The sequence below is a fragment of the Dipodomys merriami genome, unplaced genomic scaffold (genome assembly GCF_024711535.1).
Source record: "Dipodomys merriami isolate MVZ:Mamm:240054 unplaced genomic scaffold, mDipMer1.0.p SCAF_380, whole genome shotgun sequence".
In the NCBI taxonomy this organism is placed as follows: Eukaryota; Metazoa; Chordata; class Mammalia; order Rodentia; family Heteromyidae; genus Dipodomys; species Dipodomys merriami.
This window is the reverse complement of record NW_027205382.1, coordinates 190,964-214,268: the sequence shown is the minus strand read 5'-3', so window position 1 is coordinate 214,268 and position 23,305 is coordinate 190,964. Positions and strand designations below refer to the sequence as shown.

At 43.7% G+C, this 23,305-nt stretch overlaps 1 protein-coding gene across 1 annotated transcript; it reads right to left on the bottom strand.

Moving 5' to 3' along the window:
• Nucleotides 1–5,004: 5,004 nt before the first annotated feature.
• On the bottom strand, nucleotides 5,005–9,577 carry LOC138805017 (coiled-coil domain-containing protein 70-like). Its single transcript, XM_069989574.1, has 2 exons — nucleotides 9,279–9,577; nucleotides 5,005–5,905 (listed from the first exon to the last, which is right to left on the bottom strand). Exon 2 carries the CDS (start codon nucleotides 5,823–5,825, stop codon nucleotides 5,157–5,159), a length of 669 nt encoding a protein of 222 aa, XP_069845675.1. The 5' UTR covers nucleotides 5,826–5,905; nucleotides 9,279–9,577; the 3' UTR covers nucleotides 5,005–5,156.
• Nucleotides 9,578–23,305: the final 13,728 nt, after the last annotated feature.

Here is a 23,305-nt window from a genome sequence, read left to right as displayed (position 1 = left end):
CAGTGGTAGAGCACTTGCCTTGCATGCCTGAGGCCCTGGGTTCGATTCCCAGCACCACATAAGCAAAAAGAAAAAAGCCGGAAGTGGCACTGTTGCTCAAGTGGTAGAGCGCTAGCCTTGAGCTGAAGAGCTGAGGGACAGCGCCCAGGCCCAGAGTTCAGGCCCCACGACCGGACCAAAAAAAAAAAAAAAAGAGAAAGAAGGAAGAATGGGAGGGGGAGGGAGAGGGAAGGAGGGAGGGAGACAGAGAGAGGAAAGAAGGAAGGAAAGAAAAGAAAAGAAGAAATAAAGAAAAAGAGAACCACAATAGGGAACATCATTTGAGAAGAGAGCATGGTAGAGTCTAAGGAGGGTATGGGAGCTGTTCTGGAAGCTGAGAGGCTGGTGCTGGTCACCGACTCCCTTGTCTTCTCTCTTGGAGCATCTCCATAAGAGCTGAGAAGAACCAACTGGAGGGAAGAAACAAGGCTGAGGATGGACAGAAAGTGATCAGTGAATCTCAGCTTAGAAAAACAAGACTTGCTCTAGAAAAGTGCAGCCCTCCTAATTGGACAGCGAAACGTAGTGAGAACAGAACTACTTTAAAGACCCAAGAGGGAGGCAGGTAAAAGCTCTGGCTTTGGTTTTAGAGTTGGGGTCTGAACATGTGACTGAGAATTAAGCGGCAGCTGCCTACCGTAGGTCTCTTACCTGCAGGCCCGAAGGGAGAAGTATCATGGGTAAAATTGTATGGGTAACAGTGGTTGAGCCTGACCAGGTGAGAGGGTGTGGCTATGCTGGGGCACAGGTGAGGTGGATCCTTCCTCCTCAGTTCTCTGCCCTCAAACAGACCCCTCAAATAGCCACAGCCCTTCATCTACCCGAGCTAGGACTAGTTCCTGGAGATTTGGTGGTCAATAAATGACACCGAGTCAAGTCAGAATTCGGTTGACACCCTACCAGATTTGGAAAGAAGGTAGGCCAAGGACCAAGAGAATGGTCCTCAAAATCCCTTCTTAGTCATACAAAGATCTTGGCATCAAAACCAGATCACTCATTTTTATTACCATTTTTGCCAGTCCTGGGGCTTGAACTCAAGGCTTGGGCATTGTCCCTGAGCTTTTGTCTTCAAGGCTAGAGCTCTGTCACTTGAGCCATAGCTCCATGTCCAGCTTTTTGTGGTTAACTGAAAATAAGAGTCTCATAGACTTTTCTGCCAGGCTGGCTTCAAACCAGGATCCTCAGACCTCAATCTCCTGAGTAGCTAGGATTACAGAATGTGAGCCACCAGAGCGTGGCTCAGGTCATTTATTGATGAGGAGCTCAGCTCTGTAGCTCATCTGTCTGTGATGCGCTTTCTGTTTTGGCTGTTTTAAGGGGAAGATGCTGGAGTGTTACCAACTAGAGCACTTAGTGGGGAAAAAAAACTTGGGATCTGGAGCCTGAGGGTCTGGGTTCAAAACCCCACTTTATCTCTGATGGTGTGACCTTGGCCTCTGTGTGTGGAGGATTCCACTTGAAGATTAGTGCCCTCTCAATGGGTTAAGGTGAAAACTGATTGACACCTATGGTACATAGCATTTCCAGTAGGGCTTCAAGCAGTATTTGTCATTTTGTTTTTTGGTAATGAGGCTTGAACTTGTCCTTGGGCTCTTGCTAGGCTTTTACACTCAAGGCCACTTGGGTCATACCTCCACTTCTGGCTTTTTGTTGGATAATTGGAGATAAGACTCAGATTTATCTGCTGAAGCAGGCTTGAACCTTGATCCTTAGGTCTCAGTCTCCCGACTAGCTATGATTACAGGTGTGAGTCACAATGAGTGTTTGTCTTTACACACATGAATGATGATTCTCTCTTCCTGAGGCTTTGCCAGGGTCTCTGTACTAAAGGGTTAAAGTTGCATTGATTTAGGGAAATGTGAGTCTTGAGCTAGTTAAACCAGCATCTCATTTTGTTGCTAAGCAACCAGCTCTATGAGTTCTGCAAAAGTGCAGCTCAGTGCGTAGTGACTGCCCCTAGCAAAGGAGCCCCAGTCAGGTTGTAGCTCAGCCTTGTTTTATAGGAGCTCATTTCAAATTGTGGAGGAGGATAGGGACCTGTATAGGCAGCCATAAAGTATGGGAAAGCCCTGGCTTTCTAGCCACTGGAGCTCTTAATGGGAGGACAACTATGAGTCAAGTGCTGTGTGTTAACTCCCACCTGCAGCAGTGAGAGAAGTCATGCACCAAGCTCATCCTCCTGGGGACGAATTGATCATCTTCTGTTATTCAAGTAGCATCCTCCATGAACCCAGGGGATAGCTCACCTTCATCAGTGTTGGGATCTGGGGTAGCTTTGCCTGTGTGCTCACTGGGAAGGAGCCAGAGGGAGGCGCCCATGGTACTCCCTTCCTCAAGGGGCTCAGGCTCATAGTCACTGATTTCAGAGACATTGTTCTCTTCTGAAACATCATTCATTCATTCATATCTACATTAGTGTGCTTGAAAAGCTATTATTTGCCCAAATTTGCACCGAGAATAAAGCCTAAAGCAAGTAATTATCTTTCTTGTCCTGGTTCTAATTTCACCTACCCTAGCTTAGCTCCTGCCTACACTATATATATTTTTTCTAAATTGGATTTCTAGCAAGTGTTTTACAAGTTGATATATGTCTTGGGGGGGGGGGTTGAACTCAGGGCCTGAGAGAGATCTCTTAGCTTTTTCGTTCACAGCTAATGCTCTACTACTTGAGCCACAGCTCCACTTCAGCTAATTTGCCGGGGAATTGAAATAGAACTCTCATGGACTTTCTTCCTGGTTTGGCTTTGAAGTGCAATCCTCAGACCTCAGCCACCAGAGTAGCTAGAATTACAGGTGTGAACCACTGGTGCCAGGCTTTCTTTTTGTTTTGAGACAAGGTCTTTTCCAGGCTGGTAATGAACTTGTTATTCTTCTGTCTGCCTCCTGTGTAGCTGGAATTACAAATATATGTCATTGTACCCAGCTCTTGTTCTAGATATTAGTTTAAAAAAATAAACCTACTCTGATAGCTTTACATATTTATTTATTGCAAGTACTAGGGCTTGAACTCAGGGCCTTGTATTGGGCTTTTTTTGCTCATCTTTTTTGCTCATAGGTGGCATTCTGCCACTAGTCATGTCTTCAGACAAGCTTTGTTTGGTAGTTAATTGGAAATGGAGTCTCATGGACTTTTCTGCTCAGTGTGACTTTGAACCTTGATCCTCATATCTCTGAGTAGCTAGGATTACAAATATGAGCCACCAGTGCCTGGCCTTATTAGATATTTAAGGACATTAAGTAGTTTATAGCATTTTCTCAACAACAAAGGGGTAGAATAGGTGGTGTCACAGCCGGAAACATTGTGCATAATACAGTTCTGAATTGTTCCGAAGGCGTCTTGGCTTTATCTATAGTGTGGTGTGGGCCCTACAGCTCACACTCTGTCTTAGCAGAGATGGCTCTCATCCCTACTGCCTCTAAAATCTTCATTTCCTGCTGGTATCACACCATAACTTCCACATAACATCTTTTCTTCATTGAGACCTGGCATGAATGTGCAGGATTGGAAGAGTCTGGGTCACGTGTCTGAGCTCTGGCTACAAGGAAGGCTGGGAAGTAAATTTCTGACCTTCATTTACGAGAATGGAAATTCTCCACACATAAGCAGAGTATTCCTGAGGGCAGTACAGAGCCTTTGGAGTATACTCCGTGTTGTCAGCCCTCAGGCTTTCCAGTGTATTGGAAGATTCAGGAAAATAAAACTGCCCTTCCAGATGATCCAGGATGTCCAATGCTGAACCAGAGTAAGTGAAGGTTCAAGAGGATCCCCAGAGGGTCCCACACCAAATGATGAGACCGGGAAGGGATCCCCAGTGTTGGCCATAGGTAGGGTGACAAAGGATGAGGAGAACCTGTCATGGTTAAGGTTGGGGGAGAACACCCTGGCTGCAGGATGGACAGGTATAAAAGTCTGTCATAGGAAGCATGAGGAATTCAGGGAAGGAAGATGCTTCCTGTGAGGCTGGAGAAGAGGGTAGCGCAAATCAGCTTGATTTAACTAGCCTGCTGGAGGGCTCATTGTCAAGAAATATTGCTTTAAATGATATATTTCAATGATTGCTTTTCATGTTTTTCGGTAGTTGGGCATTCATTATATACTGACTTCCCACAAAAAAATGGGCAGGCTTTCTGTCCCACCTCACATTCCAATATTGTGTATGATAATTTGGGTTAGGTCACTATTCAGTACTCATAGGCATATAGCTATACAAATCTCCTCACAGCTGTGTTTGGAGTGTGGCCACAGCCATTTCCTGAACAAGTCTTTGTTCACACACAAACACACACACACACAATCTTGATTGTATTAGTGTATATTAATGCATTATGTCCCTTAGACATTTTAATTTTCGCTGAGGCAGGAAACCCAAAGGCAGGCATCACAGCACACAAATGCAGATGCATTGAGCATTTTTGTGGTGGGAATGTGGGGCTGGGGGGAGGACAGAGAGGACTTCCTATTCCTCCCATATCACTTTGTCTCCATCATCAGAAAAGATGGAGATCCAAGGGGGGAGATCTGGAGCCTCAGGCCACTGTTGGGGGCCCTTTCTCATGTTCACAGAAAATGGACAGTTGACCCCTTGGGTGGGGACTCGGAATTACCAAGGAGTGAGGTCTTTAAGTCATTCTCCCTGTGTATTCGAATTGGGCTGCCAGATGAGGAAGAGGAAGAACACAATGCCTGTCCTCCCAAACTGTGCAGAGTGAAGGAGAAATGATTGGCAGAGACAGAGATTGGATCAGACTCTCTCTGTCCCTAAGTGGCTCTGGCTGGCCTTGTGTGAGCTGCTTCCACCCTTACAAAGACAGCACTGAGTTTCTACTCCCAAACATCTGCACAGGCCAGGCACCCTGGGAAACTGCCCTTGTCACCCAGGTCTGTGACCCCCCCAATAGCCAGAAGGGACCTTAGAGAATTATAGAATCTGGAAAGAAAAATGCAGCGGGCCTACCACCAAGAGCTGATTGTTCAAACCTCTCCTGAGGACTTTATTAGATCTTTCAAATCAAGGAGACAAATAAGTGCTTATTTCCTCAAGAGTGTGGGCTCACCCTGGCCTTGGATCTTCATCCAGGGGATTGTGGACGCCCAGGGCCTGCATCTCTCATGCTCACTATGCCCGGCCCCTGTAGAAGGCTGGCGATGGCGGTTCTGTGTTGAGGTCGTAGGGCCCATCTTCTGGTCTTTGTACCTCCACACTGTGGGGGCCACCTTCCACCCAGAATGCTTTCTCTTCCTCCCAGAGGGCATTCTCTTCTTCCCAGAGGGACTTTTTATCCTCCCACAGGGCCTTCTCCTCCTCCAGGAGGGCTCTTTCCTCTACCCACAAGGCCTTTTCCTCTTCCCACAGGGCCTTGTCCTCCTGAAGAAGCTTCCGGTCTTTCTCCCATAAGGTGTTGTCCTCTTTCCAGAAGGCCTTGTCTTCCTTCCAGAAGGTTCGGTATTTTTTCCAAAAGATTTTCTCTTCTTCCCGAAAAGCTTTCTCCATGTCCCAGAAGGTTTTTTCTTCTTTCCAGAAGGTTTTCTCCTCTTCCCAGAAAGGCCTCTCTTCTTCCCAGAAATCTAACATCTGGCCCCGGAAGGTGCGGATCTTGCCTCGGAAATTCCACATCTCTTCTCGGAAGTCTTCTATTTTCTCACGGAACATTTTCATCTCTGCCCGAAAAGCCTTTTCTTCTTGCAGCTTGTGGATTAGTTTCTTCTGACGGACATTTGGAGAGGAGACCACCAGGGACCGGAGGCAAGTAAGTCCCATCCATTTGCCTATCTTAAAGGGGAACATCTTCTTAGCCAGCCAGAGTGGTGAGGTGGTGGTGATGGAGGTCAGGGCTGTTGGTCAAGTACAGGTCAGCTGGTCAAACCCTTGGGGGAGGGGAGGCATCAGAGAGAACAGGTCCATGACTGTCAGTCACTCACTAAGGGGTAACCCTGGGGACCATACTATTGAATCAAACATCGTTCCATTGATAGTGTAAAGAACACTATTTGATAGAGAAACCGGCTGGGCAGTCATGGCTTTGGCCTGGGGGATACATTCAAGTTTAAGGTCTCCAAGACCAATCTCAGCCAACAAGGATGATGATTCTAAACCAGGGAATCAGAACACAGAAGGGTAACATGACAGTGAAGAGATGGGTCACAAATAGTTTTGCTCCTCTCCCTCTCTTTCTCTCTCCCCCTCTCCCACTCTCCCTCTTTCCTCTTCTCCCTCTCTCCCTTTCTCTCCCTCTCTCTCCCCCTCCCCCTCTCCTTCTCTCTTCTCCCTCTCTCTCTCCCTCTCTCCCCCTCTCCCCCTCTTTTTCTCCCTCTCTTTTCTTCTCTCTCCCTCCCTTTCTCCCTCCCTTTCTATCTCAATCTCTCCCTCTCTCTTCCCTCCCTCTCTCTGACAGTCCTGGGGCTTGAACTCAGGGCAAGCACTGTGCCTGAACTTTTTGCTCAAGGCTAGCACTCTACCATTTGAACAACAGCATCCCTTCTGCCTATTTCTCAGTAGTTTACTGGAGATAAGAGTCTTATGGCTTTCCTGTCTGGACTGGCTTCAAACCAGGATCCTCAGATCTCAGCCTCCTGAATAGCTAGGATTACAGGCGTGAGCCACTGGCACCTGGCTTTGCTATGCTTTTAAATAATAAAGCATCATAACCTCAGAAGGGTTTCATTTTCATATAAGGCACTGTCACGTGGGACTTGCTCATAGCAGGGTAATATGAGAATGTCCAGCTACATACCACCTGGGCATTGAATGGTGAGACTCGCTGACTAGGGAAGTCTGTTTTAGAAGAGTCTATTTTGGTCATAGAGGTTCAAAGCAAGAAGGTAAATGAGAATGCCTGACTGCTGATGAGGGTGTGAAACCAGAACAAGGCTCCCACAATGTCAATGCAGAACAGCGGGAAGGTAGTACCAGGAGCTCTGCTGCAGGTGTGAGCCCTGAGGGAACTCACATACAAGGGTGTATAGGTACAAAAGCATATTCAATGGGAGTTGTCCATAAAAGCTCACCCTGGAAACGACCCGATGTCCATCACAATAGAACGGAACAAAACACAGAGGTCTATGGAGAGTTAGAAAAAACATGGAGGAATTTTACAAGTATAATGTTGCAAACAGAATCAAGATCAAGGGATTTCTAAGAATGAAGTTCCCAAACAAGGGAACTAACTCTGCAGTTTGGGTGAATATATCTGAGTAATAAAGCTAAGAAAGCAAGCAAGGAAGTGAGTCCCACTGTGAGTCAGGTGTGGGGTGGAGCTAGGTAATGGGTGAAGGCTGCCATTCTATAAGCACTTGGGAGAGGTTTCTGAGATGCTGACAGTGTCCTATGTCTTTGTTTGGGTAGTGAAGTGTGTTTGTTACAAAAATGTGTTCACCACAAAATGAAAGCAAAGAATGGAAGGGAAGGGAAAGGAAGGGAAGGGAAGGGAAGGGAAGAGAAGGGAAGGGAAGGGAAGGGAAGGGAAGGGGAGGGGAGGGAAGGGAAGGGAAGGGAAGGGAAGGGGAGGGGAGGGGAGGGGAGGGGAGGGAAGGGGAAGGAAGGAGAGGGAAGGGGAGGGAGGGAAAGGGGGGAAGTGGAGGAAAGGAAAGGGGAGAAAAGGGAAGGAAAGGAAAGAGAAGGAGAGGGGAGAGAGAAGACAAGGGGAGGGAAAGTAAACGAAGGAAAGGAAGGAAAAGGAAGGGAAGGGAAAAGAAGAAAAGGGAATGGAAGAGAGGAAAGAGAAGGAAAGGAAAGGAGAGGGGAGGGAAGTGAAAGGGAATAGAGGATACGAAAGGAGAGGAAAGAGAAGGAAAAGAGAGGAGGGGGAGGGAAGAAAGGGTGGTAGGACAGGAACAAAATGGAAGGAAGGAAAGAGATCTCCACATACTACCATATATCTGAACTCTATAAACGTTCTCTTAACTACCAAGGTGAGTCAGGGGACATGAAAAAATGGTGACCATGCTTTGGGAGGCTGGTGACATTCCTATCGCCCCCCTCCCCATCACACAAGCCAGAGATCTGGGATTCATCCTTGATCCTTTCCTTTCCCTCATCAGACTTTTCATGGACCATCAAGTGCTATCAGTTAGGAAAGTTAACATTTCTTGACAGCACAAGCTCCCCCTCTACTCATCATCATCTTCCCCTCCACTGTCTTTCTGAGGCCTGCTTCATCCTCACAGATCTCACCCTCCTGCTGCTTAGATCCCTACCCCCGCCAAAATGAATAATCCTTGGGGTTTCTACAATGCCCTCCTTTCTTCATACTCCCAATCTTTCAAAGGATGCATGGCCTGACCCCTGCTGCCTCTCTCCTTTACTTTCCTACCAAGTCTTCCTTCAGCTCTTAAGTTTCAGTCATAATCAGCTACATTCAATTCGCTGGACACAACCCACATTTTCCTGCCTTTACACGGAAGCAAATAATGTCCTTTATGAGATTTTTTTAACCACTTTACCACGTGGCTTTCTGGTTCTCCTCTTCCCATCTGAAAACTACTTGGACCCTCACCACCTCCTTAGTTTAATCTGTCTCTAGGTCCTTCCATTGTCACTTGTCACATTTGAGTAACATTATGTGTTCCTGGCTTCCTGTATCTCTGCAACCTAGAATTGAATACAAAGCCTTTCTGTAGCTGTGCTAAGAATGTTGGCTAAATTGAATTAAATTTAATTGAAGTTGGAAACTTTTGATTTTCTTAGTGCCATATGATTGTTCTTTCTCTAGAATTCTTAAAATAGACCAAGTATACAACATGCAGGTCTCTCTCTCCCCACTGGACAGCCAACCCTAAGTTCACTTCCCTCCTTTCCTAGCAAATCCTTCAAGATTCAGATGAGATATGTCACCAGGCAATTTCTCCTGACAGCCAATCACCAAGCTCAGACTCAACCCTGCTTGAATACTAGAAGCACCAAATCTCCCATGCTACATTTTGCCTCTGGGCACAGCACAGATGTTCAAGAACCATCAGCAGAACTTGAACTCCAAAAAAGTTTTTTTTCCCCTCCAGTTGCCACCAAACCATCTTTGAGAAGGAGATAAAAAGACAAGTACTCTCTCAAATATGTGGGCCTGGATCCAGACACGAAGGGAAATATAAAACTGGATATGTACTTATGTTAATATTAAAGTCTGGATGAAACAGACCTAACCTTCACAATCATATTTCAAGGACTTATTTTTAAGGAAAATAATTACATGTCACATTAGGTTTGTAGTCAATCCTAAGTAACCGAAAGCAAAGAGGTACTTACTGCTTAGCTGTTTCACAAATGAGCAAGAGCTGTAGCTGTCAATGGACAGGCAGCCATTGTCCTGTCAGCCCCCAGTGATGCGTCCTCATAGCTCACCCAAGTGCTGTTTGCAGTATCCCCTTTGTGCCCTCCCACTTCTGACTCATAAGCGGGCGGTGGGAGGGTGTGTGTGTGTGTGTGTGTGTGTGTGTGTGTGTGTGTGTGTACAAATGAGGCACCGGAGAAGAGGCTTATGAAAAGGAGAAGGCACCTGAAAAGTTCTAAAGACCTTTCCACCTTTCATTCTTGGATTTACCAATAGGTGGCCCTGTTGAGGAGTCTGATTGTTACCTCAGATTCCATCTGGATTGTTTCCCAGGGACTGCTGGGAAATCTGCTTTCAGGGTGGGATTTGCATGTGATGAAGTGCTGCTTTTGCTGCTTTCAGAATCTGTCTTGGCATGTGTATCTCTTTTGTGTTTGTCTTCTTCAAAAGTTTGTTGGGATTCTTGGATATGTTTAGAAAACAAAACAAAACAAAAACAAAAATGTGACAAGTTTGGGAACATTAGTCAAATATGTTTTTCTCCTGCTTTTAGGATGTATACTGTGCGTGAATGTGGCTCTTGGTTTCAGAGGTCTGAGGCCAGGTTGCTGGTCTGCTCAGTTGTCTCTGTCTCTGTGATGAAGCAGAGCCTCACGGCAGAGGGGCTGTGATGGTTGAACATCGCTGCTCACTTTATGGCAGATGACATGATGTATCCCCAACACATGCTCGAAAGACCCTCTTCCTCCAATAAGGCCCACTTCCACAGGTTTCTACTGCCTCCCAATAATGCCATGAAATATGATACTGCCATGAAATTATGAGTCAATTAGTTGATTCGTCCATTCATTGTCAGAGCCTTTGGGATTCAATTATCTTCCAATGATTGCATCCACCAGCTTAAGAATATTTTTCCTTTTTGTTTTGTTTGTCTGTCTGTCTTGAGGGGGTAAGGAGGATACAGAAATGGAAGAACATAGAGTGAATAAATGCAGCAGTGGTACTCACTATATACCATGTTGAAAATGAACGATATAATTTGTGGATGGGGAAGGGAAGGAAAAACTGGGAGAGAGAGAGAGAGAAGAGGTGACACTGTCCAAAAAGACATGTACTCAATACTTGACGTACTTAACCCTTCTGCACATCACCTTTATAGTAACGACAACAAACTTTAATAAAAAGAATAAAAGAGAAAGTAGCATTCTTATTCTTGCCAAATGTCAAAGCAATGTCTTCCCATTGTAAAAAAAATTGCAAAATAGTAATGAGACAAATAACAAAAGAACATAATCTCTATGCTTAGAGCTAACTCTATTGTAATTATATTGTATATATATATATATATATATATATATATATATATAACTATATATAGTAACTATATTGTGGTATATTCTTCCAGTATTATGATTAGGCCTGTCTTGTACAATTGGTTTTATGCTGTGTGTACTGCTTTTTTTTTTGCTTGTTTTTCATGTAATAACAAATGTTAACATGTCCCCATTTCTTTGAATTTGTGTGTGTGTGTGTGCACGTGCGTGCATGCACACTAGTACTGGGACTTGAACTCAGGGCCTTTATACTCTCACTTGACTTTTTCGAGCCATCAATACCCAGCATCTTTAAATCTTCTTGAACACATGAGTTTTTAACAGCAAGGATGAACAATTGCCTATTTGGGGAAACACTGATTTTATTGAGATGTATCATTTTCCTGGATGAACAGATCAAGCCAAAAAAGTGCTACTCATGGGACTCATACCATACTCAACCATTACCACCCTGTCCTTAGCCTCTGTATTGGAAGACAAGAGGTCTTTGTAGTCATACTAGCCATAAAGGGGCTCATCCACTGGCAGCAGGCCTCAGGAGCACTTTCTTTTGTTCACTGCTATATTCCAAGTGCTCATTTTATAGTGTTTCTGAAATCCAGCCTAAAGAGATCAATACAGCTGGACACTGGTAGCTCATACCTGTAATCCTAGCTACTCAGGAGGCTGAGATCTGAGGCTGACTGTTGGAAGGCAGCCTGGGTAGGCAAGTCCCTGTGAGACTCTTATCTCCTATTAACCACTCCAACCAGAAGTGGAGCTGTGGCTCAAAGTGGTAGAGCACTATCCTTGAGCAAAAGAGCTAAGGGACAGGCACAGGCCCTGAGTTCAAGCCCCATGAATAACAACAGCAACAACAAAAGAGATCAATACAGATAGTAGTTAAAGAACATGAACAAATTGGTTGCCAACAAATGCAAATGGTTTGGAAACAATCCAAACCATACTTACAGTTAGAAAAGCACAACTGGAAAATTTGCATCTCTCACCTCTTCTGTTGGTAAACATCTAAAAGTTTGGCAACACATTTTGCTAGTGAAGTTGTAAGGAGATAAGCCAGTTGTGCAGTGCTGTAGATATACTCAATGTGGTAACACCTGTGTGAGGAATTTGTCAGTAACTAACACATTTACCCTTCAAACCTGCGATTCTGTTTCTAGAAATCTATCTGGCAAGTATGCTATATAAATAGGAAATGGTACTTGTAAGAATTACTCTTTGGGTTATTGTTTATAATTACCAAAGAATGGAAATAAGCCAACTTTACAGCAATAGGGACCCATATACTGAAAAACTATGGTACCCTTGGAAGACAGACTAAGCAGCTGTAACATTGTATAATGGGATCTCTGGAGAAATTCCCATAACACATTATTAAGTGAAAGAAAATAAATGAGAACTGGGTGTTGGTGGTTCACTCCTGTCATCCTAAACTACTCAGGAGGCTGAAATATGAGGATAATGGTTCGGAGCCAGCTGAGGCAGAAAAGTCTGTAAGACTCTTATCCCCAATTAACTAGTAAAAATCTAGAAGTGGAGGTGTTGAATGTGAGTTCAAGCCCTAGTGGTATAAGAAAGAAAAGAGAGAAAGAGACAGATGCAGGGGGGAAGAAGAGGGGAGAAAGAGAGAGAGGGAGAGAGAGAGAGAGAGAGAGAGAGAGAGAGAGAGAGAGAGAGAGAGAGAGAGAGAGAGAGAGAGAGAGAGAGAGAGAGAGAAAGAGAGAGAGAGAGGGAGAGAGGGAGAATACATCTTCAGGAAAATTATAACCCTGAAAAAAAATTTTTAAATGAAAGTTTTTATTGAAAATGCCTTTTGAGTTGGGTGTTGTGGTACATGCCTATATATAATACCAGCTATGAGAAAGGTGAAGATAGAAGGATTATAGTTGGAGGCCAGACCTAGACAAAAAGCGTGAGGCCCCATCTAAGAGTAGGGAAAAAGCAAAAAGGGCAAAAGCATACATAGCTCAAGTGGTAGAAAACCTGCTTAGCAAGTGTGAGGTCTTAAATCCAAACAAGCATACCACCCACCCAAGGGATAGTGTGGTGTGTTGTTGCTTTTGATCCAGATTGAAGTGGAAATAAAGGACACTGTCACTAGTACATGTGTTCAAAAGAAGTGACTCAGATAGGGAACTGAAGCACCAGTGACTTACACCTGTAATCCTCACTACTCAGGAGCTTGAGATTTGAAGCCAGTGTAGGCAGACAAATCTGAGACACTCATCCTGGATTAGCCAGGAAAATGGAGTGGTGGCTCAAATGGTAGAACACCAACCTTGAACATGCAAACATGCAAGGCCTAAGGCAGGTGCTGATGGCTCAGGCCGATGGCTTATGCTTATAATCCTTGCTATTGAGGAGGCTGAGGTCTGAGGGCTGAGGTTTGATGCTAGCCTGGGCAGGAAAGTCTATGAGACTCTTATCTCTTATTAACCAGCAAAAAGCCAGAAGTGGAGCTGTAGCTCAAGTGGTAGACTGCCTGCCTTGAAGGAAAAAGCCAAGTGAGAATGTAAGGGCCTGCGTTCAATCCCCACTACCAACACAAAAACAAGAAAAACCAAATAGGAGGAGTGACTCCAAGATGGAAAATACGGGAAGAATGAGAATAGTCCTGGAGAACAAATTTATTTGCGAACAACACAGACGCATAACCAAGGCCAAAGGAACCTTTTATCCAACCATGGCCAAGCAGGTGAGGACAGCCACTGGCGATCAGGGCAGTTGGTGTCTGTGGCTCTGCTGGCCCTGCCTGAGGTGGGGTGGGGTGGGGTGGGGGCACGGCTCCAACTCCCAACAGCTGCTGCCAGAACTTCACTTCTACAGTTTCCATCCCTTCATTCACTCCGACTCCTTTGTAATTAAAGGCAGGCATATGCTCATTAACTCATTATTCTTTGGAATTAAAATTCCTTATGGCATACAATGGGTTTTATGGAATAATCTTTTGACTCCCAGCGTCTGCCTGTGCAGCAGCAGTATTTGTTCAATGAACAGATGAACTCCCTTTTGCCAGCAAAGTCATCCCCAATAACATCATGCATCATAAAATTTATACTTGGCATTCACCTTGCGCTCGGTTCTACCGCCACTCCTCCCAGCCTACCCTCCATTCAAGTGGCAGTAAATGCAGCCATCCGGAGGGTGGACACTGCATCCCATTATGCATTTAGCATGTGACCTTGGGTAGTTACTGACTTCCCTGTGCCTCGAGCTACTCAGCTGTGAAATGGGGACATGAATTGCACAGCCCTTGCATGCAGCAGCATTTCAACAGCATCCCTGGGATGTCCGCCACCATAGCCCACACACCAGCAAGACCACCATATCTTCTGTTGGATACCAGCTCCCCCAAGCCTTTTGTAGCCAATTCTTTAGTGCCATGGCTATTGTCCCTATTGTCATTTAAATGAGGAATCTCATAACCACTTGCTCCCCCCCACACACACACACACAGGGCTCTGGTCTCTGTACTTATCCATGCAGTTGTTCAGTGTGGGAGAAAAAAAGATTCTTCTATGTTTTGTTGCATCTGGAGCAGCTCCTAAGGAGCCAGCTAGAATTCCCTCCCTTGCTCCTCTCCCAAGACTGTCCTTGTCACCTGGAACTCTGCCTGTTTTGAGCTTTGGATTGAAACATCAGCTGTGAACACTGTGCTTCCTGCCCAACCACCATCACAGGGCTTCCTCAAGGCTCTGCCCTCTCTGTCCCCAGGGACTCCCCTCCACTTTGACCTCACTGGTGTATAGTGGGGCCCAATATTGGAGAGCCTTGCCTCTTGTCACCTCTGAATCTTTTCTTCCAACAGTACCAGTTCTTCCCTCTGTCTGTCCTGTGCTATGGGGTCAGCCTGCATCCAGGGCTGGGAGATTGGCTGGGCCAGAGCTACATAAGGTGACAGAGGGGTCAAGGGTACAGGGTGGGAGGCGGGATGTTGAGGAGGCAAGGGGCAGCGCCTACATGTTGCATGACAGGCACACCTCCTGCTTTACCTAATCACACCTCATAACATGGACTTTCAAAAAGGAAAACAGGGCTGGGAATGTGGCTTCTTTGTAGAGTGCTTGCCTAGCATGCATGAAGCCCTAGGTTTGAGTCCTCAGTACTACATGAACAGAAAAAGCCAGAAGTTGGTGCTGTGGCTCAAGTGGTAGAGTGCTAGCCTTGAGCAAAAGAAGCTCAGGGACAGTGCCCAGGCCCTGAGTTCAAGCCCCAGGACTGGCAAACATAAATTAGTTAATTAAAATTAAAACAGCAGAAAGCTTAGAAGGTCAGAGTTGGGGATTCCCTTTAATGTCATAGAACTCTACTTTCTCAAAGTGGGGTCCACAACGCACATACTGGAGATGTAGCTGAGTCTAAAATGAAGATTCCCGAGCTTGCCACCGAATCTACAGGTTCAGACAGGAATCTGCTTTTGTCATGAAAACTTCGGGCCACTTCTGAGAAATTAACAGCTAAGAATTTCTACTTGATACTTACAGCAGGTGACAGCCTCACAGAGCAGCCTGTTTCCGCTCTATCATGGCAGCTACTAGAAAGTTTCTTCTGAGCCAGGCGTGATGGTGCATGCCTGTTAATCCCAGCACTCCAGAGGCAGAAGTAAGAGGATCACCAGTTCAAGGCGAGTCTAGGCTACATCACAAGACCTTGTCTCAGAAAGGAAAGCTTCTACCCACTAATTCCAACTCTAGAGCCCTGGCAGGTGGCCAACCACAGCCAGGGTATGCTCTGCCGCCTCCTTGTGGCTTTGAGCGGTACTGCAGGGGTGAGTAATGAGGCAAGAGGTGCCAAGCACAGGGATCCTGGGGCTCCATGTGGTGAGTGTGAAAGGCTGATAGATAATCCTTTCCGTAGAAGAAAATCCACGAGTTCCGGTCATGCTGCAGGAAGGAAATCCTAAGGAAGAAAGAAAGCAAAGGGAGGAAGGGAGGACAGCTGCAAATGAAGAGGACTGCCACAGATTGATAGCCCTGGACCCCAGCTGGTTCTTCTTTGGTGAGTGGCCAGGGTGCAGCGTCGCGTTGGAGACTCTCTCCTAGCAGAGGGTTTCTGGTAGCCATTTCTAGGGAGACAATAGTGTGCCGATTTCTGTTTCCTCGAAACAAAATGGCACTGTGCAAATGGTGTTCTTCATTGTGTGCAGGGAAAGAAAAACTTAATCTTTCCATTTCATCCCAGGGAAATGGTTTTTCTGGTAAAGAGGACCGTTGTCCAGGAGCAATGAGCTCCAGAGCAAAAGCAAATTAGGCTCCATTGATGGTTACAAACCACTCACCTTAGAAAGGGGACAGCCACCATTCTCTTACCCAGTGGATCTCTGAGCAGACGGCTTTGACTTGATCATTTAAAATGCATAGCAGAGCAAAAAAAGGAAGTATATTTTCACTTTGTAGGAGAGCCAAAGTGTGAAGAGAGGTGGTAGAAGTTGCTCTAACTCACAGCAGAATTGTAGTAACCTAACATGGAAGGATAGGGAAGGATTAGAAGAGCAAACAGTTCAACACACATAGGGAGCCCTAGGAAAGCAAGAAGTGTGTGCTAGGTACCCACCATACCTAAGACATTTCTCGCAAATCTTTGGCCACACTGGTAACATTAGCCTTTGCAGCAACAGATACAGAGGCAGTTAGTGTTTAACACTGAGTGTTACTCAAAATCAAGCACGTAGTTGAGGTTCCTTTTATGTTGAAATTATCACATTTAATTTACTAAGTCAGTCACTCAAAACATAGCTTAACAAGGGCCAAGATGTGTTCTTTCTAAAAGTTGTAGTTCTGAGGTAAAAAGCATTAATGTTGCATTCTAACCCAGTGCTAAGTGTTAAAAACATAACACATGCAAACTTAATATATTGCACATGAGCTCAGTATTGGTTTTAAAGACAGAAGTATTTTTTTCTTATTCTTTTAAAATATAATGTTATTGTTATTATTGAAGTGTTGTACAAAGATGTTACCTTCAAAAGTCAGGTAATGAACGAGTACATTTCTTCTTTTTTTTTTTTTGGACAATGTCAATCCTTCCTTCACTTTCCTCCAGTTTTCTGGTGCCATCCCTGCCCACAAGTTACATAGGTCATTTTCCACATAGCGTATCCTGAACAGCATGATTGCATTTGAGAGGATTTGTTGTTGTTGTTCCAGTTCTAGGGCTTGAACTCAGGGCCTGGGCACCGTCCTTGATTTTTTTTCCTCAAGGAGAGCACTTTATACCATTTGAGTCATAGCTCCACTTTCGGCTTTGTGCTGGTAAATTGGAGGTAAGAGTCTCAAGGATTTTTCCTGGCCAGGGTGGCTTCAAACAGCAATCCTCAGATCTCATCCTCCTAAGTAGCTAGAACTACAGGCACAAGCCATCCACACCTAGCTAAGACAGAAGTACTTTTATAAATTTGAACACTAAAACTAAGAAAGACAGATGCAAAAGGATTTCTGAGACACAGTACTGGATACTTGGCTGTTGGGGACCAGTCAGTTCCATAACATCTATTGTCTCTGTTAGCTGCAGATCTCAACCCAGTCATGGCTAGCAGAAATGTCTCCAGACATTGCTGAATGACCCCCCAGGGAGAAGAAATGTGTCTACTTGGGAATCTCTGAGATTACACTCTGTGGACTAAGAAATGAATGTGTGTTGAGAATGTCACTTGGCAGTGATTCCTGGTCAGTTCCCTCTTCGTCTTCTGTTGTCACTCAGTTTTCAGCCAAAGCAGCAGGAGTTGTCACCACTACCTTCACTGAAGTGGCAGCAAGTGTGACAGACAGTCACAGCACAGTCACTCACAGGATGCATGTCTAAGTCATCTCCCGTTCACACAGGGGACATTGTACTGCCCGGACCTCTACCCCAACATCTTCCCTGTTCAGATCCTCAGTAAAGAAGGAAATGGTCTACCCCATAAGACTAATGTGCATTTTTTTTCAGTACTGGGAAAGTTCAGCAATCAATTAAAGGCTGTATCATCACTGTTATCACTGGCATAGATCCATTCTTGTGCTAGAGGGCCCCACATTCTCTTGGAAGGGCTTCTGGCTGAAAGGTAAGGGAGAGCATCCCTGAGCCTTGTGGGATTTTCAAGGTCCCACTGTCAGAGAGACTAGGTCTTTTGTAGCACATTTGGATCTGTATGTTCACACCATGAGGGCTGTGAATAAAGAGTACAATTGTCTATTATCTCTCAAAATGAAGATTTGTGCACATGTGTGTGCACACACATCCATGTCTGATATGGCTTTGCTTTTTTTTTTTTTTTTTTTGTCGGTCGTGGGGCTTGAACTCTGGGCCTGGCCGCTGTCCCTCAGCTCTTCAGCTCAAGGCAAGCGTTCTACCACTTGAGCTACAGTGCCACTTCCGGTTTTCTGGTGGTTTATTGGAGATAGGAGTCTCGCGGTCTTTCCTGCCCGGGCTGGCTTTGAACCGCGATCCTCAGATCTCAGCCTCCTGAGTAGCTAGGATTACAGGCGTGAGCCACCAGCGCCCGGCCTGGCTTTGCTTTTATATATGTTCTAATTTACTTCTGTGCTTTATTTTCAGTACTGAGGTTGGAATTCAGGGCCTTGAACGGGCTATGCAACTGTACTACCACTGGATTATATCTTTTTCATTTTTATTTTTATTCTGAGATAAGGTCTTTTTGAAGGTCAAAGATTTGTCCCCGTGGAGTTCAAGTGTGGCCTATATAGTTTTTGTTTCTGTGAAGAGATCTATGCCTTTGGTATCTAGTATTCTACAGACCCCACAAAATGAAGGCGATATCATTGTTAAGGTGTTTTAGTTGTAATAGGTTTAGGGTCTGACATACTACACTGAGCTACAGAGACAGAGCTTTAGTGGTCTTCTTGGCCATTTTTAGCATTAGATTTAAAGTTATCACTTGTAAAACTAGAACTAAGATTATAATAGTTTTTTAAAGTACTTATTTGCTAGTTATTTTCCATAACTTCAATCATAAATATCTTAGAGATAACTGTAATGACAAAATTTTAGAATATCCATAGATAAAAGTTTGGAAAATGCTTTAGCAGTCAATAAAAATCTTGTTATTTCTGTTGTATATGACATTTTAGGATAATAATTTTGATTGACCGATTTATACCTGCACTATCAAGCTCTTTATTATGAACAGGAATACATGTACACATCACTAATTCAGAGATTGCCAGCTTGGTAAGTTTTTTCCTCCTCACAAATTTGGCATTTTAGAAGACATGCACTCTTGGGAAAAACAAATATATTTAACAAACATGAACCAGCAACAATCAACATCATAGTTTATACAGTTACACATACATATTAATTGTTTTCCTTTGGAGTAAGATTTGGAATCTTTGGCTAGGTAAAACAGAAATAGAAATCACTGACATAAACCATAAATTTAGATCTTTTACAGGTTAGAGGGAAATAGTGCCCATGAACCAAATAGGTTTTTTTGGGGGGGGCAGTCCGGATTGGGGCCCGAACTCTGGGCCTGTGTGCTGTCCCTCAGCTCTTCAGCTCAAGGCTAGCGCTCTACCACTTGAGCCACAGCGCCACTTCCGGCTTTTTTCTTTTTGTTTATGTGGTGCTGAGGAATTGAACCAAAGGCCTCATGCATGCAAGGCAAGTGCTCTACCACTGAGCCACCTTCCCAGCCCCCCAAATAGAGTTATTTATTATTGCACAAGTGCAATAGAATATATATAAACAATGTGTATTGTATAGCTCATTGTAAATTATATAGAATGAGAGCACTTGCCCATCACCTTGCATGCATTACATTTAGGCACTAAGTAAATTTTTGTATAACACTTAAATCCTAGCCCATATAACCTACACATTTAGTGTGGTGTTTAATTTTAATCACATAATGTTAGGCTTTTATAAAACAGATATAAAGAGCTCTGATGTATCTTTAGTATGGTCTTGTCTGTGATCATTTGGGTAAATGCCCAAAAGTGGGATTGCTGGGTCATAGGGGAGCTCTATGTGGAGTCTTTTGAGGAACTTCCATACTGCTTTCCAAAGTGGTTAAACAAGTTTACACTCCCACCAACAATGTAGTAAGGTCCCCTTCTGTCCATATCCCCTCCAGCATCTGTTGTTATTAGAGTTCTTGATTATAGCCATTCTAACTGGGGTGAGTGGAGTCTCAATGTTGTTTTGATTTGCATTTCTTTTATGTCTAGGTAGGTTGAGCATTTCTTCATGTGTCTATTGGCCATCCTTCTTTCCTCTTCAGAGAAGTTTCTCTCTAAGTCTTTAGCCCACTTATTTATTGGGCAGTTGTTTCTTAGAGGATTTGTTGTTGGGGGATTTAATTTTTTGAGGTCTAGGTATATTTTAGATATGAGACCCTTGTCTGTTCTATGGCTAGTGAAGATCTTCTCCCAATCGGTGGGCTTTCTATTGGTCTTGCTAGCTATGTCCTTTGCCATGCAGAAGCTCTGCAACTTCTTGCAATCCCATTTGTCCAGCCTTTCTTTGATTTGTTGTGTTTCTGGTCTCTATTGAGAAAATTTCAGTCTGTGCCTAGGAGACCTAGGGCTTCTCCTATTCTGTCCTGCAATGTTTTCAGGGTGTCTGCTTTGACTCCAAGATCTTTGATCCATTTGGAATTGATTCTGGTACAGGGTGATATATAAGAATCTAACCTTAGTTTTCTACAGGTATTTAACCAATTTTGCCAGCGCCATTTACTGAAGAGGCTGTCTTTCTTCCATTCTATTTTTTTTTAGCTCCCTTATCGAAGATTAGATGGCTATAGGCCTGTGGGTTCATTTCTGGGTTTTCAATTCTATTCCATTGATCCTGAGGGTTCTTCTTGTGCCCATACTAAGCTGTTTTGATTACTATGGTTTTGTAGTAGAGTTTGAAATTTGGTATTGATATTCCTCCAGCACTATTCTTTCTGTTAAGGATCATTTTTGCTATTCAGAATCTTTTATTGTTCCATATGAATTTTTGGATTGCTTCTTCTCTTTTATTGAAGAATGAGGTTGGAATATTGGTAGGTACCAGCACAACTATGTTTATTGCAGCATTATTTACCATAGCTAAGATATGGAACCAACCCAGATGCCCCTTAGTGATGAATGGATCAAGAAAATGTGCTACATATATACAATGGAATTCTATGCCTCTATCAGAAAGAATGACATTGCCCCATTTGCTAGGAAATGGAAAGACTTGGAAAAAATTATATTAAGTGAAGTAAGCCAGGCCGAAAAAACATAGGTCCTGTGGTTTCCATTATTTGCAATAACTACTATATGTCTGGGACAAGCAGAAAAGGTCAAAAGCTATGTACATATGACCAAATAAGATGATGTTAAGCAAAATGAACCCCAAGATAGGGACACAAGTGGTTTTTTTGTTTATTGCTATTGTTCCTAATGTATTTATAATCTACCATGTGATTTTTTCTCTTTGTATGTTCCTCCCCCCACGATGCAACCTCTGTTTTCACTGTATTTGATGTCAGTGCCCCATATCTTGTATATACACTTCTCTATCTTGGGGAGGGGAAGGGAAAAGAAAATGCTTAAATAGGGATACAGGTTGACCCACTGTAACAATGAGATGTACAAGACACTATGTTGAAAAATGAACTTTACAATTTAAGCACGGAGGTAGGGTGAGGGGGGAGTGTAGTTGTGGAGGTGGGAGGAAAGGGATGGTAGGGGGAAAACAAAGGAGGAGGTAACATGTAACTGTAACCCTTCTGTACAGTATTTTTACAATAAAAACATATTTTAAAAAAGAACTCTGATGTAGTTAGAAATCAGTTTTGTACATAACTAAAGATCTGATAAAAGTCACCAGAAAATAAATTTTATCTTGAAAAAACAACTTTTTTCTTTGAAGACTGTTTTTTGTGAATGTCAATAATTTTTTAAAAAATTGTGCTGGTCCAAGGCTTGAACTCAGGGCCTGGGCATTGTCCATGAAATGTTTTGCTCAAGGTTAGTGCTCTACCATTTGTGCCACAGCTCCACTTCCAGGTTTTTGGTTGGTTAATCGGAGATAAGAGTCACAGAGACTTCTCCACCCTGACTTGGCTTTGAACTGTAATCTTCAGATCTCAGATTCCTGAGAAGCTAAGATTGCAGACATGAGCCACCAGTGCCTGGTGTCATAGTTTACTAAAAGTAAACTATGTTAAGACAGAAAATTAGAGGTTGTAGTATCAGTGCCTCAAATATAGACCTTTGAAAACATTTTTGGTAATTTTTAACTTATAGCTAAATTAATCACATATATACATCTTTAATAAACCTACATCTTTAATATTCTTTTTGAGATCTCGTTTCCATGTTAGGCCACTCTTTAGGAAAATGTTTACCTTTCAAAATTCTTTCTCACACATAAACATGTATGTTCCCTTTGACTTTCTTTTCCAAATCACATCCCATCTTCCTGAACTCCTACCTTGAGAAAGATCTCTTGTATGAGATCCCTTTTTCTATCCCCTTCTTTTAATTTGAAACCATTTTCATAAAATGTTGCAATTTATACAGAACCTTTTCAATAAAAGGCTCAGTGTTGAGGCTGGGAAGGTGGCTCAGTGGTAGAGTGCTTGCCTTGCATGCATGAGGCCCTGAGTTCAATTCTTCAGCACCACATATGCAGAAAAAGCCACAAGTGGCGCTGTGGCTCAAGTGGTAGAGTGCTAGCCTTGAGCTGAAGAGCTGAGGGACAGTGCCCAGGCCCAGAGTTCAGGCGCCACAACCTGCAAAAAAAAAAAAAAAAAAGGCTCAGTGTTTTATAAATAAAGAACAAGGAAGAAATTATCTCCTTGTATAACAAAAGTCCATATGTTTCTAAAGTAATCAAAATGTCTGGCAAGGAGTTGGGGTTTTGACATAACAACAACAACAAAAACTTTGAAAGAAATAAAATTTTCATGCACTTATGTGTGTGCATGTGTGTGTGTTTGTGTGTGTGTGTGCACACGTGTGCGTGCACCAGTACTGTGGCTGAGATTCAGCTTTTGCTTAAGTTTTTCAATCACTGATGGCCATCTACTACTTGAGCCATACTTCCATTCTTGGCTCTTTTGCTAGTTAATTGGAGATAAGTCTCTTAGATTTGTCTGGCATCCTCAGATCTCAGCCTCCTGAATAGCTAGGACTATAAGCGTGAGTCAGGCTCTTACATAGTATTTAGAGTTAGGAGAGCAGTGGATCTTGATTGTTTTCAGTTTTATCAACATTGGTTATCATGCAGCTCTGTTTAGAAAGAGGTCCAGTCAGGTAAGGCAGAAAACTGGGCCCTGTTTCCTACTTAAATTAACCTTTTAGCCCTGTTGAGAGATACCTGTGATTCCTCATAAGATATTGGGAGTTTACCAGTTTGAGCTTGAGTGGTAAGACTCCTTATACAGTTTTATTCTTCAGGGCCTGCCATTTTGGAGGTAGCTCCTCCCCTCTCTGGAGAGAGGGACAATCCTTTAGCCAATACTTCTCTTCCTGGAAGAGGGAGCATGTCCTTGAATAGCTTGATCCCTTAGAGCTGCCTGCTTTCCAGTGTCCTCCTTCTCCACATTAGAAACACTTCTCATTCAGGTTACTGAAATCAAGCTGCTGTTTAATTTCCCTGGATTATTCCTGGAGGAGGCTTTCCTTTAGGGAGAAATCTCCTGTCCATCATCATTGCCAATATTTGACTTTGCTTTTCAGCAAATAATT